Here is a 16,098-nt window from a genome sequence, read left to right as displayed (position 1 = left end):
CAGAAATTCTCATGTTTAAATCTGAGGAGTTCATTTGTTTTTAGAAATAACTTTATAACATAAGAAAAATTGTAATACATCAAGTGCTTTTTAAATTTTAATTAAGTGTATACACATTCAGTATTGTTAATTTAATTTAAAGTTCTACTGATCAATTAATATATATTTTTGTTAATTGGGAATTAATGAAACCATTAAGAAATTACTATATTGTCTTTTGTAGGATCAATCATTAAGTCTCAGGTTTCTAGAGTTTATTATGTTGAGTTATATTCCTTCTATACTAATTTGTTGAGAGTCTGTATCATGAAACAATACTGAATTTTGTCAAATGATTTTTCTGCATCTATTGACATGATTATATAATTTGAGAGAGAGAGAGGGAGGGAGGGAGGGAGGGAGAGAGCGAGAGAGAGAGAGAGAGAGAGAGAAAGGAAGGGAGAGAAATATCAATGTGAGAGAGAAACATTGATCAGCTGTCTCCCACCTGGGATCCAAACCGGAACCCTCCCACACACACCCAGACAGGGAATCAAACCACTACCTTTTCGTATGTGGGAGGAAGCTCCAACCAATTGAGCCATTAGCCAGGGATGAACAAGCTTCTTCTTAATTCAACCAAAAATGAGACATCAAGGACTCCGCTCTTTGGCACTCAAAAGATTCTGGCGTTCACAGATAGATTCTTTCAGTGAAGTTTACTGTTGTAGAAAATTTGGTATAAAGGGACCTGGTGTTCTGAACTCAACCTACCAAGGTTATCATGTCGACTGCTATTGCTTTCTCTGTATGTCAGATTGCTAGTCACACAAGATATTGAAACTAACAACAAATACCAGAAAAACTAAATGACCTAAGGGAGGAATATTTAACTCAATTCTAAAGCTATATTTATGAGGGGGTAACTGTAGTCCTCTACTAAGAAAATATGTTTAAGTACCTCTAATTGTTGACTATAGCTCTAAAAATGTATTGGTTGGTGTGTGTGTGTTTTTTTTAATATTATGTTCATAGTTTATACTCAATGCATATTTAACGTTTGTACCAAAAGTTTTTTTTAGTGACACTAAAATTTTGTTTTCCCTTTTATGGGTTTTGTTCACTTTACAATTCATAAAAAGTTAGAACATTGTTTTTCTCTTATGGATTTATATCCTTCCAAGTATTATACCTTTATTAAGTATATTAATTCTGGATTTAGTTTCTGCTCCCAATAGGGACTATTTTTTTTTTTTATTCTAATTCTGACAAGACTATGCAAAATTGCCTTCTTCTCATTAGCATTATGCTCTTTTTGGCATTTTTTAAAGTATTTTAAATAATGACTGCATAAAATGTCATAATATTTGGAATTGACCCCTTTTGTTATATCATCCAATGTGAAAAGCTTATGAAAAGAGCTGCAAGATGTTTAAAAATAAATATCTTCAAGACATCTTTCCTATCACCTGTGAATCAAAATAATTTAGGGCATCTTGTTTTTCCTTAGCTCTTCCCCCTCCTCAATTTACTAACATCCTCAATCCTACTAAGTGCCCCAGTCAGCCACCATTCTCTCACAGGTGTTGCATCTATCTGATTTAAAACGTGTTTTGTTTTAAACCTTTGTTTTGACTGGATTGATTAAAAATTATTTTGTGGAGAGACCAAGATGGCGGCATAGGTAAACACCGCAGACTGCTGCCGCAAACAACCACTTCAAAAATACAACTAAAAGACGGAACGGACATCACCCAGAACCACAGGAAGGCTGGCTGAGGAGAGACTCTTCAACTAGAAGGAAAAATAACAGCACACCGAGGCTCAGAGGAGGCGCAGTGTGGAAAAAACTCAGGTGCGGAGGTGCGCGCGCAAAGCGGGCTGGTGGCTGAGAGCGCGGTTGTCGTTTTCGGTCAGGGGGGAGTCTCAGACTCTGAGCTCCAGATACGGGCGAATCGCTGGGGACTCGGACCCAAACGGGAGAAGCGGGAGTGTCTGGCATCAGTTGGAAGGCAGCTTTCCCTCCGAGGTTTGCAGCGGTTCCGGGGGTTCTGAGAAGCAGAGCCTCTGGGAACAGGACTGAGGGCACCATAACGGCTCCCTCCGCCCGCCCTGTTGAGCCCGCCCCGCCCAAGCCCTGCGCAGAGCCATTTGCCGGATCGCCGCAGGCAAAGGCTAGATTAGCGCCCCCCCAGAGGACAGAAGTTTTCCCACTGCAGCAGACACAGCTGATTCTCACAGCCAGTCGGCCTGGTGGTCAAATCCCTCTAGTATTAACTACAACAATCAAGGCTCAACTAGAACAAGACTGCGCACAAAGACCACTAGGGGGTGCACCAAGAAAGCATAAAAAATGCGGAGACAAAAAAACATGACAGAAATGGAGGATATAGAGCTAAAAATCGCAATTTTGAGGGCTTGCAAAAATGTGCTAGAAGCTGTCAATAAACTTGAGGAGAGAGTCACGAAAACTAATGAGACCCTCGATGCTATGATAAAGAACCAACTAGAAATTAAGCATACACGGACTGAAATAAAGAATATTATACAGACACCCAATAGCAGACCAGAGGAGCGCAAGAATCAAGCCAAAGATTTGAAATGCGAAGAAGCAAAAAACACCCAACCGGAAAAGCAAAATGAAAAAAGAATCCGAAAATACGAAGATAGTGTAAGGAGCCTCTGGGACAGCTTCAAGCGTACAAACATCAGAATAATTGGGGTGCCAGAAGATGAGAGACAGCAAGATATTGAAAACCTATTTGAAGAAATAATGGCAGAAAACTTCCCCCACCTGGTGAAAGAAATGGACTTACAGGTCCAAGAAGCGCAGAGAACCCCAAACAAAAGGAATCCAAAGAGGACCACACCAAGACACATCATAATTAAAATGCCAAGAGCAAAAGACAAAGAGAGAATCTTAAAAGCAGCAAGAGAAAGAGACTCAATTACCTACAAGGGAATACCCATACGACTGTCAGCTGATTTCTCAACAGAAACTTTGCAGGCCAGAAGGGAATGGCAAGAAATATTCAAAGTGCTGAATACCAAGAACCTACAACCAAGAATACTTTATCCAGCAAAGCTATCATTCAGAATTGAAGGTCAGATAAAGAGCTTCACAGATAAGGAAAAGCTAAAGGAGTTCATCACCACTAAACCAGTATTATACGAAATGCTGAAAGGTATCCTTTAAGAAGAGGAAGAAGAAAAAGGTAAAGATACAAATTGTGAACAACAAACATGCATCTATCAACAAGTGAATCTAAGAACCAAGTGAATAAATAATCTGATGTACAGAATGAACTGGTGATTATAATGAATCAGGGACATAGAAAGGGAATGGACTGACTATTCTTGGGGGGGAAAGGGGAATGGGAGATGCGGGAAGAAACTTAAGAAAAAAAAAAAATTATTTTGTGATCTTTACTAACCTAAGAGAGGATGTAATGCCATGAATTAAGTACATTGTCCCGTGATTCAAAATTCTTTTTCTTAATGTACCAAATTAAGCCAAAAAAAGAATAAAAACCTCAAAATAGGCTTGCCACTGTTTTTTTTCCCCCCAGTAGTGATTGCCACTTTTTTCAAATTGTACCCAGACAGGAAGATTACTGAATGTACTGTTCTGGAGCAACAGAATCACCTTAAGGCAGGAAAAATAACAGTGATTTTTTTTCCCACTGGCACTCCTCAATCTATTGCCTTTTTCTAGTTCTGAGGGCATTGGCAACTTGAAGAGTGACAAATTATCCTTAGTAACATCCACAGTATTAGCTCCTAATTATTACCTTGATACTTATTAAGATGCTATTGAGTTATATAAGACATATAAAACACTGCTCTGTCTTCTGTGTTGGCCCAATCTTTTGGAAGATAAGAGATGGGCTCTTTTGTTAACATAATACATTTTTTTGAAAAGTAATTTTATAATGAAAATATCTCCATGTGGTTTTGATCTATATTTTTTATTATAAGTGAGGCTGAGAATCTTTTCATAGGGAACCATTTTCAGATTTTAAACGATACAATCATTTTTCAGCCCATTTAACAATAACAACTTTTAGTCTATTTTCAGATACTCTATATGTTTATGTTATAACGTTTTTAAAAAATATGTTTTTATTGACATTAGAGAGTGCGGAAGCAAGAGGATGAGAGAGATAGAAATATCAATGAGAGAGAAACATTAACATTGATTGGCTGCCTCCTGCATGCCCCACACTGGGGAATAAGCCCAAAATCTGGGCATGTGCCCTCACCAGGAATCAAACCAGTGACCTGTTGGTGTATGGGTCAGTGCTCAACCACTGAGCACACTGGCCGGGCATCAACTTTTTGTGTGAAATAAGTTACAGTATTTTGCCCAGTTTCCACTATAAATTTTTAAAATTACCTTTACAATGATGTGATTATTTAAACTATATATTTATTGTCACTTAAATACTATAAAATTGGCTATATATCCATGTGACAAAATGGATGGACCTTGAGGGCATTATGCTAAGTAAAATAAGTCAGACAGAGAAAGACAAATACTGTATGATCTCACTTATATGGGTAATCCTTAAAATGGAATTCATAGAAATAGAACAGATTGGTGGTTGACAGAGACAGGGGTGAGGGTGGGGGAAATGGGTGAAGGTCCTTAAGAGGTAACAACTTCCAGTTATAAGAAAAGAATTCTGAGGATGTTATGTACAATATGGAGACTAGCTAAAAATACTTCACTGTATATTTGAATGTTGATTAGAAGTAGATCTTAAAAGTTCTTAACACAAGAAAAAATACTTGTAACTCTATGAGGAGATGGGTGTTAACTAAACTTATTGTGGCAATCATATCACAATATATTCATAGATCAAATCACTATGTTGTACACCTAAAATGAATACAATGTTATATGTCAATTATAACTGAAAATTTAAAATTTCTGTGAAATAAAATATATCATATTTGAACTAAAATATAAGCTCTGAGAGAACATACCTGCAATTTCTACAAATAAAATATTAATGTGAAGATTAAACTTACACAACTCCTATAGCAAATAAGTATTAGCATCCAGATCAGAGAGACAAAATTCCATGATAGGTCAATGGTTAAAGAGTATACACAGGTAATTCACAACAATGGAAAGCCAAGTATAGGTACAAATAAGTTATGTTTTAGTTTTAATAGGAAATTGGCAAAATAGGTGGGGCCGAATGAAAACTGAGAAAGGAAAATGAGGTGATGGAAAATAAATATTCACATCACTGCCATTATGATTCAAGTTAGTTAGGGGGTAAAGTCAGATCAGCAGAACTGGTTAATGGTTCATTGAAAGAAAAAGTGTTAAGAAGATTAGTGGTGTGCGTGAGCAGATGGAGAGGGAAGAAATAAGCAGCTGGCTGTGTCTGGCCTGTAATGAGAGAATGAACTTTTACTGTTGAAGATTTCAAAGGATTGAGAACTCTGATAATGACTAAACCCAGAGTTTGGACACCAAACTGTGGTTAAGTGGAGGGTAATAAAGATGGCTGGCTAGAGAAGGTCAAGGGGTTGTAGATGGATCCATTGAAGACTGAAATTGCTAGAATGAGAGAAGGGTTTTAGGATAAAGACAATGGTGCTTATTACCATTTTTTAAAAATCCAGAACAGTTCAATTAGGCTGATAGGTCTAAAAACCTGTGCACTAGTAATAAAAAAACATGAATATAAATCTTGGCCTTTTGCAGATGAACTTATGCACATTTGTCCTTTTGTATTGACCTCTAAGTTTATACAACGAAGAAACAGAATTAAGACAAATTAGCATTCTATTGGCCTTAAGAACGAAAAAAAATGTAGAAGTATCAGCCTGTCTATAGAATATTGGTAGTAATTCAATAGCTCTTACCCTAAGGTTAGTGGATTTTCACACATTTTCTCTTCATCCTCTATGAACTGCTGGATTACTAATTATTGATATTCCACTGTGTGTTTTTTGTTTGTTTGTTTTAGATTTGTTGCTTCTGAAGAAAAATACCTCCAGGAAAAGTTCACCTTTCTCCCCTTCTCTATATCCTGTTCATGGTAAGATTAGGCAGTGACCCAAGTGTTGGTTTCCTCCTGTGCCCTTTGCATGCTTGTTTTCAGCTCCTGAGACTTAAACTCAATTCTAAATCACTCTGTGTGGCCCCATGAGCTCCTGCAGGCTGAATGCTGAGTATTCAGAGGCTGTAATAATTGATGGGGCTTCTGGTTCTCCTTTAAGATGCACTGTCTGTCTTCCTGCACAAGCGATCATGTGTCATCTTAGCTACGTATGTCCCAACAGCTGACAAGCAATGGTATGCTTAGTGGAACTTTAAACAGAGCATGGAAGCTTCTGGAAACACTGTATATCATTGACAGTGGCAGTGCTTAAAATTCCTAATTACTTTTATACTAGTAGAGCTCAGGGTACCTGACCAAGCCTCACGGTGCCTGAGTTCCAGTTCTGGCTTGCCTTAGCCAGCTCCGTTCCCGTGGGCAACTCAGAGTCACTGCACTTTAGATAGTTTTTTGTTTTGTTTTGTTTTTACCTAGAAAAGATTCTTAAAAGCCACGAATATAATAGGGTTATTTGAACTGTGTTGATGTTATATTTTTAAGGATATCAACACAAGTTAAATGCACACAAAAATATTCACAAGGTGCCAAAACAGAGAAGGGAAGACATATTTTAAGTCAATTGGTGCCTACAATGTTCGTCTTCCCTTCAGCGTCCCTAAGGTGCTTGTTCTTTAATTACAGGTGGAGCAGAGCATTCCTCAGGCTGTCGCAGGTTACGTTGAATCCCAAGAGTTTTTACAAAGGTACAGTGTTTGGAATCTAAAATAATTACCGCTAAGCTGACCATACCACTTTGTGATATTTTAAATATGCTTAGGGACATTTAATGAAGCATTACTATTTTAACGTCTTTCATTATTTTAGATTAATTACATATTGTTCTTAAGTAGTTACACATGCAGTAATTTTCAAAGTGGAATATAATTCTCTCTCTAAAATAATAAAATAAAAACACATTTTAATAGAACTGCATTGCTACAATGTAATCTATAAGTGTCTAAGCATTATTATTATTGAAAAATTTTAAAAAGTCCTTCACTTTGAAAAAATAAAAAATGCTAGGTTTACTGTTTTTGTGTTGTACTAGAGGCCCGGTGAATGGATTCCTGCACCAGTGGGGTCACTCGGCCTGGTCTGCATCCTCTCACAATCCGGGACCCCTCAGGGGATGTTGGATTGTCGGTTTTGGACTGATCCTCACAGGCCAGGCTGAGGGACCCCACCGGTGCACGAATCCGTGCACCAGGTCTCTAGTATGCATATAAGATCTTTGGTTAATTGCTTCCCACCCTCTCCCTCCCCCCTTCCCTCTGAGATTCATCATTCTCTTCCATGTTTCCATGCCTGTGCATTGAGCGTCTACACCCTGGTGGTCAGTGCACATCATAGCTACCAGCCAAACGGTCGAACGGTTAAATGGTTGAACAGTCGGTCAGTCGCTTAGACTTTTATATATAGAGATTATTTAAGTTTATTATACTATATTCCTGTTTCTTAAACATAATACATTTTTCAAGTGTTTCAAGTGTTAGGAAATGTAGTCCCAAGAGTACATAGATTTCCAGGGATCAAGTAATTTAGGGGTTTTGGGTTATACTCTTAGTTGGTGATAGATTTTCAAACATGGCAATTCTCAATGGCCTTTCTTATCAGAAAGTATCCATGTTCAATGAAGAAAAGACAACAGACATACATAGAGTTCATTTTTAGTAACAAATTAGGAAGGGAGAATCAGAGAGAAAATGGCTGCAATTTTCAACCTGCTTGTTATACTGTCCAGAATCTTTCACTTGAGTCTGCCCACATTTTAAATTTCAAGATATAAAAGAAAACATCATTTCCATGTATTTGTTTTTATTTCAATTTAGAGGCAGCTTAGATTGGTAAGATGTGAGTCCAAATGTAACTGGTTTATCACCTTGACCCATGCCACTACTTCAAGACATTCATTTTGTGTGACTTTAAGATATACTCTTTGCTTCAATTTGCTGGAATATTATAAAACATGAATAAAAATACATTTTGAACCTGCTTAATAGTATTTAGAAAAAAAATCCAATTTGTCTAAAATCAAAATCCAACAGTGAATTAAATAATGTTTAGGGGAAAAAATAGAAGACTGAGAAATTGAGTTAATTTTCCAAGTTATTTTTTGAAATGTTTAATTCTAAAATGCATAGATGTGATATTTGAATTATCTAATTAATTAGAATATTAAAGTCAATATATAATTAAATGACAATTTGAAAAAATCCAACAGTATTGGAGCACACCATGAGTGAGAAACATACTTTGTATCCCCCATAGTGTCTTGATTCTAGCATTCTAGAAGCTTGTTGTGGGAATGAATCCTCACCCACTCTCTCATCATGCATGCTAATATGCATCCAAAGGTGAGGAATACAGGGGAAATAGAATCTTATTTTCCCAGTGGATTGCCTTTCCATCACTTCACATATAACAGCCAAGTAAACGCCAGCTGGGACTTTTTGTGGATATGACATGGGGTGTTTTCCCCTCCTCCTCTATAACTCTGTATCTTCAGTACAGAGCTCCTCTGCTTTAATTCTGGTTTGCATATTGCACATTACTGTAAGAAGGTATTTAGAGAAAGGATTGATTCCATAGTTGGGAGGACTTTGAGACAGTATTGTACTAATGCAAAAGTCCAAGAACATGGAAGAGGAAAGTGATCTGAGGGTAAAGGTCAGCAAATGAGCCTTTTATTGTAATCCAAGTACACTTTTTAAACGGCTTATTCACATCAGAGAATGGAGGTCAGTTTCTGTCTCCTGAGAAGGTGATTTCTTGCCAGTAAGTCTGTATATGTTGGTTACCAAGCGGGGTGGGGTGCTATCCCATGCGAGCAACATGTCCCACTATGAATCCCAGCTGAACTATTGAGATGAGCATGCTTCCCTGCTTTTAGATCTAGCTTTATATTTCAGGGTCGCTGTGTGACTCTTGGCTTCAATAATACAGTCACGCCCCTAGGGATCACAAACAGTAAAGACATATCACAAGCATTTTTCATAAATGTGATAAATTTTGAAACTTTTGCATTTATTTTTGCCAGCAAATGTTTGACTCATCTAGTTCTTGGCATTCACTGTCAGGATTTTGGCAAAGAATGTTATTTTCTATCAAAAGAAGAGATCTTTTCTTTCTCTGATCATGCATAGTTTGTAAATCAAAGACTTGTTTACCACTTAATGTAAAGAATTATTTTCCCTACTCGGATTTCTATCAAATGGGGACAGTGATAGACACTCACTGCCATTTGACTTTATGGTAAATCCCACAGAGTTCTTAGTAAAGCTACATCAAATCTGCCTTCTTACATATTTTCACTTTTATAACTTGTGTTTCTTTTGTCTGGCTTCTTTCAAATTTGTAATGATGCATATATTTATGATATAATACCATCTTATATTTAAAAATAGCTTTTAAGTCAAGCTTTTAGTCTTTTTTTTAATGTATAACTTTTTTGTTTCTTTTTTTGTTGTTGTTAATCCTCACTTGAGGATATTTTTTCCACTGATTTTTAGAAAGAGTAGAAGGGAGGGAGGGGGAGACACAGAGAGAGAAACATCAATGTGAGAGAGACACTGGATTTTATTGTGAGTCACAAAGTGCTGTGAGCCTAGCGAATACCATGTAACGCAATATGAAGGAGAAAACCCTATTCCACAAAATTATTTTCTCTCTGCATTGCCTAAATATAGTATAAACAATATTTACAGATGTGAATAATGATTATTTCAAAGATTAGGAGGAAATGGTTATCTTGCTTTAATAAAAGAAGAGGAAAGAGAAAATCAGGGGGAGGGGTCAACACGTCCTTCTGCGAGTGATGGGTTCCATAATGGCATTGTCAGCGGTGGTCAAGGGGGTCTCTGTCTAGAGACAGTACCCTGTGACCCCAGTTCTTGTCTCGCTTGTAGGAATGAATTCATACAATAGACTACAAATGTCAGCAAAAACAAGTGAGTATTTCTTTGTAGGAAAGAAATACACTCAGATAGGATCTGAGCAGGCAACTCAGCTGGCCAAACTGAGTGCCCCGCTTGGGTGGGGGGTTTGGGACATTTATATCCTAGACTGGGGTGCTCCTCAGTAAGTCTCCCCCTTCCTTATTTCTAAGGGAAAAAGGTGTCTTTAATTTATAAGGCTCCTTCATCTAGGTATTATGCCATCAGATCACATCCTGGAGGCTCTGAATCTTTCCTGCCTGCATAGGGCCTGATGCCTCCATTGTCTATTTTCAGTTTGTCACGTCTCACACTTACTTCCTCCAAGCCCCAGCTGCCTCTCCAGCCTCTCCCAACTCATATCTTTCTATCTGCCTGCTCTAACAGTGCGACTGTGTTGGAACCAGAGGAAAGTCTGCTGCATAGAATATTACAAATCTGACAAATGACCCAGGAATTCCAGTTTCTGCTTCCACATGTAAGGACCTTGGAAGTCACCATTTTCTCATAACAACAAGTAAAAAGTTATTGAACAAACTGCACAATAAATAATATGTCTTAGATCTGTAAGAGAAGTAAGTAAGGTCATAGGACAAAGGGCTGCCCCTCCAAATTAGAGACCAACAAGCAAAAACAGAGAATTGCAACTTCCTAGAGCAGTGATGGTGAACCTTTTGAGCTCGGCGTGTCAGCATTTTGAAAAACCCTAACTTAACTCTGGTGCCATGTCACATATAGAAATTTTTTGATATTTGCAACCATAGTAAAACAAAGACTATATTTTTGATGTTTAATTTATATATTTAAATGCCATTTAACAAAGAAAAATCAACCAAAAAGATGAGTTTGCGTGTCACCTCTGACATGCGTGTCATAGGTTTGCCATCACTGTCCTAGAGCATAAAGTCAGGAGCTGAAATCTTCACAGGAACCCAGGCCAGGGTAGGAAGTGTTAAACTGTAACGGATAAATTGCTGGAGGCTCAGAGTAGACAAGTTTGATAGTTAAAAACTTCAAGGGGACCCGGTCATTAGGAGCCCCACACTTCTGTGAGTTTTACCTCTAGGAATTCTACCAGGTTCTCACAGTAGATATTGTCGGGGTTGTGGTGGGGGGTTCCCTTCACTGCACTAGGAAGAGGGAAAGGAGCCATTTTTGCAATATGCCAGAGCACTCTGTTCTTCTTAGCAAGGCCAACCCTCAGGAGAAACTCTAACCAGAGCCTACCTGTTGGGTTTTATTGGAACCTCTCTGACCTGACAGGAAGGAAAGTTCCTAGTAGTCAGTGCTGCCATCCTGTCCCACCTAAAGGGATGAGAGGACAACTAAGAAACACTTGTGAGGTTCACTCACTTAAAAAATGGGCCAACGACTTTAACAGACACCTCACTAGAGAAGACATACAGATCGCTGATAGGCACATGAAAAGATGCTCCAAGTCTTATGTAATCAGGCAAACGCAAATGAAAACAACAATAAGATACCACTACCCACCTATTAGAATGAACAAGCACTAACAAGACCAGATGCTGGAGGAGATGTGAGCTCCCATTGCTGGTGGGAATGCTAAATGGCGCAGCCACTTTGGAAGGCAGTTGGCAGTTTCTTACAGAACGAAACACGCTTACCACGCAATCCAGCCTTCGCGGCCCTGACGGTCAGCCAAAGGAGTTGAAAACTGACATCCATACAAAAACCTACACGTGGACGTTTATGGAAGCTTTATTTGTAATTGCCAAAACTTGGAAGCAACCAAGATGTTCTTCAGTAGGTGAATTAATAAACAAACTGGTACATATAGACAGTGGAATATTATTCAGCACTAAAAAGAAATGAATTATCAAACTATAAAAAGACAAAGAGGAAACTTCAATGTATATTACTAAGTGAAGCCTTATTATTAATTGGCAATTCATACTATTAATCTGAAAGGCTATATACTATATGATTCCAACTATATGACATTTCACAAAAGTCGGTTTCAAGTCTATGAAGACAGAGAAAAGATCAGTGATTGCCAGGCATTAAGAAAGAGGAAGGGATGAATCGACAGAACACAGAGGATTTTCAGGGCAATGAAATTACTCTGTTATACTACATTGCTGCTTAGATGTCATTATACATTTGTCTACATCCAAGAGTTAACCCTAGTTAACCCTATAGTTAACCCTATAAAACACCAAGAATTAACCCTAATGTAAACTATGGACTTTGGGTGATGATATGTCAATGTAAGTTCATCAGTTGTAACACATGTAACCATCTGGTGGGGGATGTCGATACTGGGAGAGACTGTTTATGTGTGAAGGGAGGGAGTATATGGGACATCTCTGTACCTTACTCTCCATTTTCCTATGACCTTAAAACTGCTATTAAAAAAGTCTTTAAAATAATGACCCGAATTTGGTATGTTTACCTTTAAAAGTATTAATTTTAATCACAGTAGCTTTTTGAAGGGAATTTGGAAGGGTTGCGTGAAACAGAGTCAAGAAGCATGGCCTCAGATTTCATCCCAAGCGGGTGTGACTTGCTATCTTAACCCAGGCAGATAAAAAGTAACAAAAGCAAGAGATGTGAAGGAAAATGTGATCAGAGGAACATTTGGAATCACTTCTCAGACATTTGGGTATGCGGCAAAGACCAGAATTGTCTAAGAAAATTTATTTTGCAACATTCTGCCAAATCCCAAATGCCAGAGTGTCTTGGCAGACGCCTTGCAATTTCAGTCTAGCTGCTCGACATCATTTTCCAAAGGCTGGGCTTGGTGATGTTACATGCAACAGTGTTGACAGGAAGCAAAACTGCTCAGATGCCACCCTACTTTAGAAAAATGTCAATAACCAAATATGCTTTGAATTCTATTATGAAAGGATTCTTGTTTATAATGCCTTTTCCCCCCAATTGTTTTTGTCATTTTATAGTTTCATGTTGAGGGCATAGTGCTATGATTCAAGTTCCTTTTCTGTAACCTGGCCTATGTTTGAAGAGAGAAATGAAGCTGAACAAGGTACTGCTCAGTATTGCATATCAATTATTACATTTGAATGGATACGTGTAGCATCTAACTAATAGATCAAAGTCTTTAACACTGTGCATTTCGCTCTTCTATATTTCTTATGGACAGTGAAATGAAGGTAATTTCTCTACTTAGTGTAATAGATCTTCATGTAAGTGAAACTCATGATCAGGTTAGGGGTTAAAAATCTAAACAATGTAGCAAATTGCATTTTTTACATTGGAATAATCTTTTGTAATTAATTTATAGTTAGGGTGACATTGGTTATTGGGGTCATATAGGTTTCAGGTGTAAATAATATATATATTGCATTGTGTGCCCACCACCCAAAATCAAATCATCTTCTGCCACCACACGTTTAGCCCCTTACCCTTTACTCGCCCCCCTCCCTTGCATCTGGTAACCACCATGCTGTTGTCTGTCTGTATCATACATAGCAGCAACTTGTTTTTGCCGCTACATTACATAATTTGCCCACCACCCAAAATCAAATCATCTTCTGCCACCACATGTTTAGCCCCTTACCCTTTACTTGCCCCCCCTCCCTTGCATCTGGTAACCGCCATGCTGTTGTCTGTCTGTATAATACATAGCAGCAACTTGTTTTTGCTGCTACATTACATAATTTCCCCCCCCCCCATCTTTTCCAAACTTCAGTTCAAAGCCTCTGTAATGAAATGAAATAACAGAGTGCATCACCCATAGTGTTATTTTATAGAAACTTTGTTCATTGATGGGTGTGTGTAAGATTGCATTATAAAATGGATTCTTATTGTTGTCATAGTAAAAAAAAATGTTTGAAAGTCCTGTTATCGTATTTGCCAGAAATACCAGTAAGGCTTCAAGGAAGCCTATACACAACCAAAGGTTTGTAACATGATCCAATGGGTTGCGAGAAGAAAATATTAGAACCTCTATTTCTCTTTCTTGTTTTTAGTGTAAAAATTAGGAAAGGAATATTTTGTATCTGTGTTTCAGAAAATATACAAGGTTCGAAGAAGTTAGGCATTTTATTATGTACTTTCAATTAAATGAACTTGCACAAAATGGACAGGCCCCTAAAAAGAGATCCTGCCAAGAAACCAAGGACTTCAAGATAGGAAGAGCAGGTACAGTGAGAAATAGCTGCATTGGCAGTCCTTCTACACCTGGTGTTTCCTGACCATGTTATAGTGAAAAACAAATGGAAATTTGCCAAGAAGTCATGCAAAACTAAACACACACACACACACACACACACACACACACACACACACACACACAAAACCCCCCACAAAGTTATCAAGAAGACTTCTCAGAATATAAATTTGCACTCACTACCATCCTTAACAATAAAATTTTTCTTGAATCATATATAGTACCTTCAGATATTAGCAAAAAAGTAGCATGTAGCCATGGCATAAAAATGTGCAAGGTATTTAAAAATTAACAAATATTTTATTTTTAAAAGCCTACATGTTTTTACCAAGTTTAAATTATTTAATGCACGATTCATATTTTATAAAACTTCATCAAATGTTATGCTAAAGGTTTAAAGTTTGAGGTTTTTTACTAATCGCAGAAGACAAAAAGCCTCACAGTGTTGGAGAACCATTCGCTTTTCCTATTGTAGCAACTAAAAGTGGCCAAGGCAACAAGTGGACAACATGAAGACAAACTAAAATGTATTCTTTTGTGAGCAAATACTCATATTACTGGAATACACATAGAAAATAGTGGTTAAAATGGAAAAAAAACATATTAGAATAAATTACACAGCTTTGAACAAATGCTAACTATATCATTAGATGAAAGTATACAAATGTTTCTAACATGTTATAGCAGATTTATTCAATAGCCAGCAAAGCAATTATGAAATGCAAGAAATACCACTTTTTTTGTGGATCACTGAAGGAAAGAGGTAGCAGAGAAGATATACAAAGTGAATATATTATTAATAAAAATTGTATTTTGTGGAAAAGATGTTTAAGTGTAACCACTAATGAAAAGTTGTTTTGACCTGGATTAAAAAATATCAGGATAAGGTACAGAGCAAGAACCTCTCATAATATTCACTGAATTATTCATTGTAGCAAAGAAGCTGAAACCAGGAATATACAAAGTCCTACAAGACAGCATCTGTATCTATATGGGTATAGCTAAATTACAAAATATGGTCTTTAAAACATGGTAGAATATTTATAACATTTTGTAATGAAACATGGAGTGATCACTAAATATTTTAAACACACAATTTACTTATTTAATGGCAAAGCACTAAAAAGTTATTCAACTTAAGGAATTACTTTTTTCTTTTATAAAAAATGAAATTCTGCTCTAGCCGGTTTGGCTCAGTAGATAGAGTGTCAGCCTGTGGACCGAAGGGTCCTGGGTTCGATTCCTGTCAGGGGCACGTACCTTGGTTGCAGGCTCCTCCCCGGCCCAGGCCCTGGTCAGGGCTTGTGCAGGAGGCAACCGATCGGTGTGTTTCTCTCACATCAATGTTTCTCTCTGACTTTCCCTCTCTCTTCCACTCTCGCTAAAAATCAATGGAAAAATATCCTCGGATGAGGATTAACAAAAAAAAAAATTTAAAATCTGTAGACATTTTCTATAAGTTATTGTTACTATTAGAAATTATTATGCTACCCAACATAAACTTTAAAAAAAATAATGCATTTAATTGCTCTCTAAAGATTAAAGTGACTTTTAAAAATGTATAAAATGTTATTACTTTTAAAAATAAATCTGTGTCATAGAAAGACAATTTTGAAAATGGCTACCTGGAAATAAATCCCCATTATATTTATTGCTGAAAACAATATAGTGATAGTCCTTGACTGACAATGGGGGTTACACCTGGATAAACTATCATAACTTGAAAATACTGTAAGTAAAAAATGCATTTAATACACCTAACTTACAGAACATCACAGCTTATCCTCGCCTGCCGTAAATATGCTCAGAATACAATATCCAAAAAAATGCTGGCAACGCAATGCACTGTGGAGTAGCCATTGTTCACCATCATGATCACAAGCCTGGTTGGGAGCTGCCGCCCACTGCTGGTCCC

The 16,098-nt window shown here is 37.4% G+C and overlaps 1 protein-coding gene across 5 annotated transcripts in view; it reads left to right on the top strand.

Moving 5' to 3' along the window:
• The window catches only part of LOC106726970 (lipoxygenase homology domain-containing protein 1-like), a 107,452-nt gene that overhangs the window by 17,069 nt on the left and 74,285 nt on the right, over window positions 1-16,098 (top strand). For 2 of the 5 annotated variants that reach the window (XR_001363122.1, XR_001363118.1), the window contains exons 3-5: window positions 5,967-6,038; window positions 6,741-6,802; window positions 12,952-13,037. Coding sequence is in view for 1 of the 5 variants with exons in the window: in XM_014543863.1 (XP_014399349.1) it covers window positions 5,967-6,038; window positions 6,741-6,781 (113 nt within the window). In the remaining 4 variants the exon portion in view is untranslated. Of the gene's footprint in view, window positions 1-5,966; window positions 6,039-6,740; window positions 6,803-10,434; window positions 10,509-12,951; window positions 13,038-16,098 lie in introns of those variants that run through there. The other 3 variants (XR_001363123.1, XM_014543863.1, XR_001363124.1) reach the window with 2 other exon arrangements.

This window comes from Myotis brandtii, unplaced genomic scaffold (assembly GCF_000412655.1).
Source record: "Myotis brandtii unplaced genomic scaffold, ASM41265v1 scaffold1102, whole genome shotgun sequence".
In the NCBI taxonomy this organism is placed as follows: domain Eukaryota; kingdom Metazoa; phylum Chordata; class Mammalia; order Chiroptera; family Vespertilionidae; genus Myotis; species Myotis brandtii.
The sequence above is the reverse complement of the archived record's forward strand: the minus strand, read 5'-3'. Positions and strand labels throughout refer to the sequence as shown.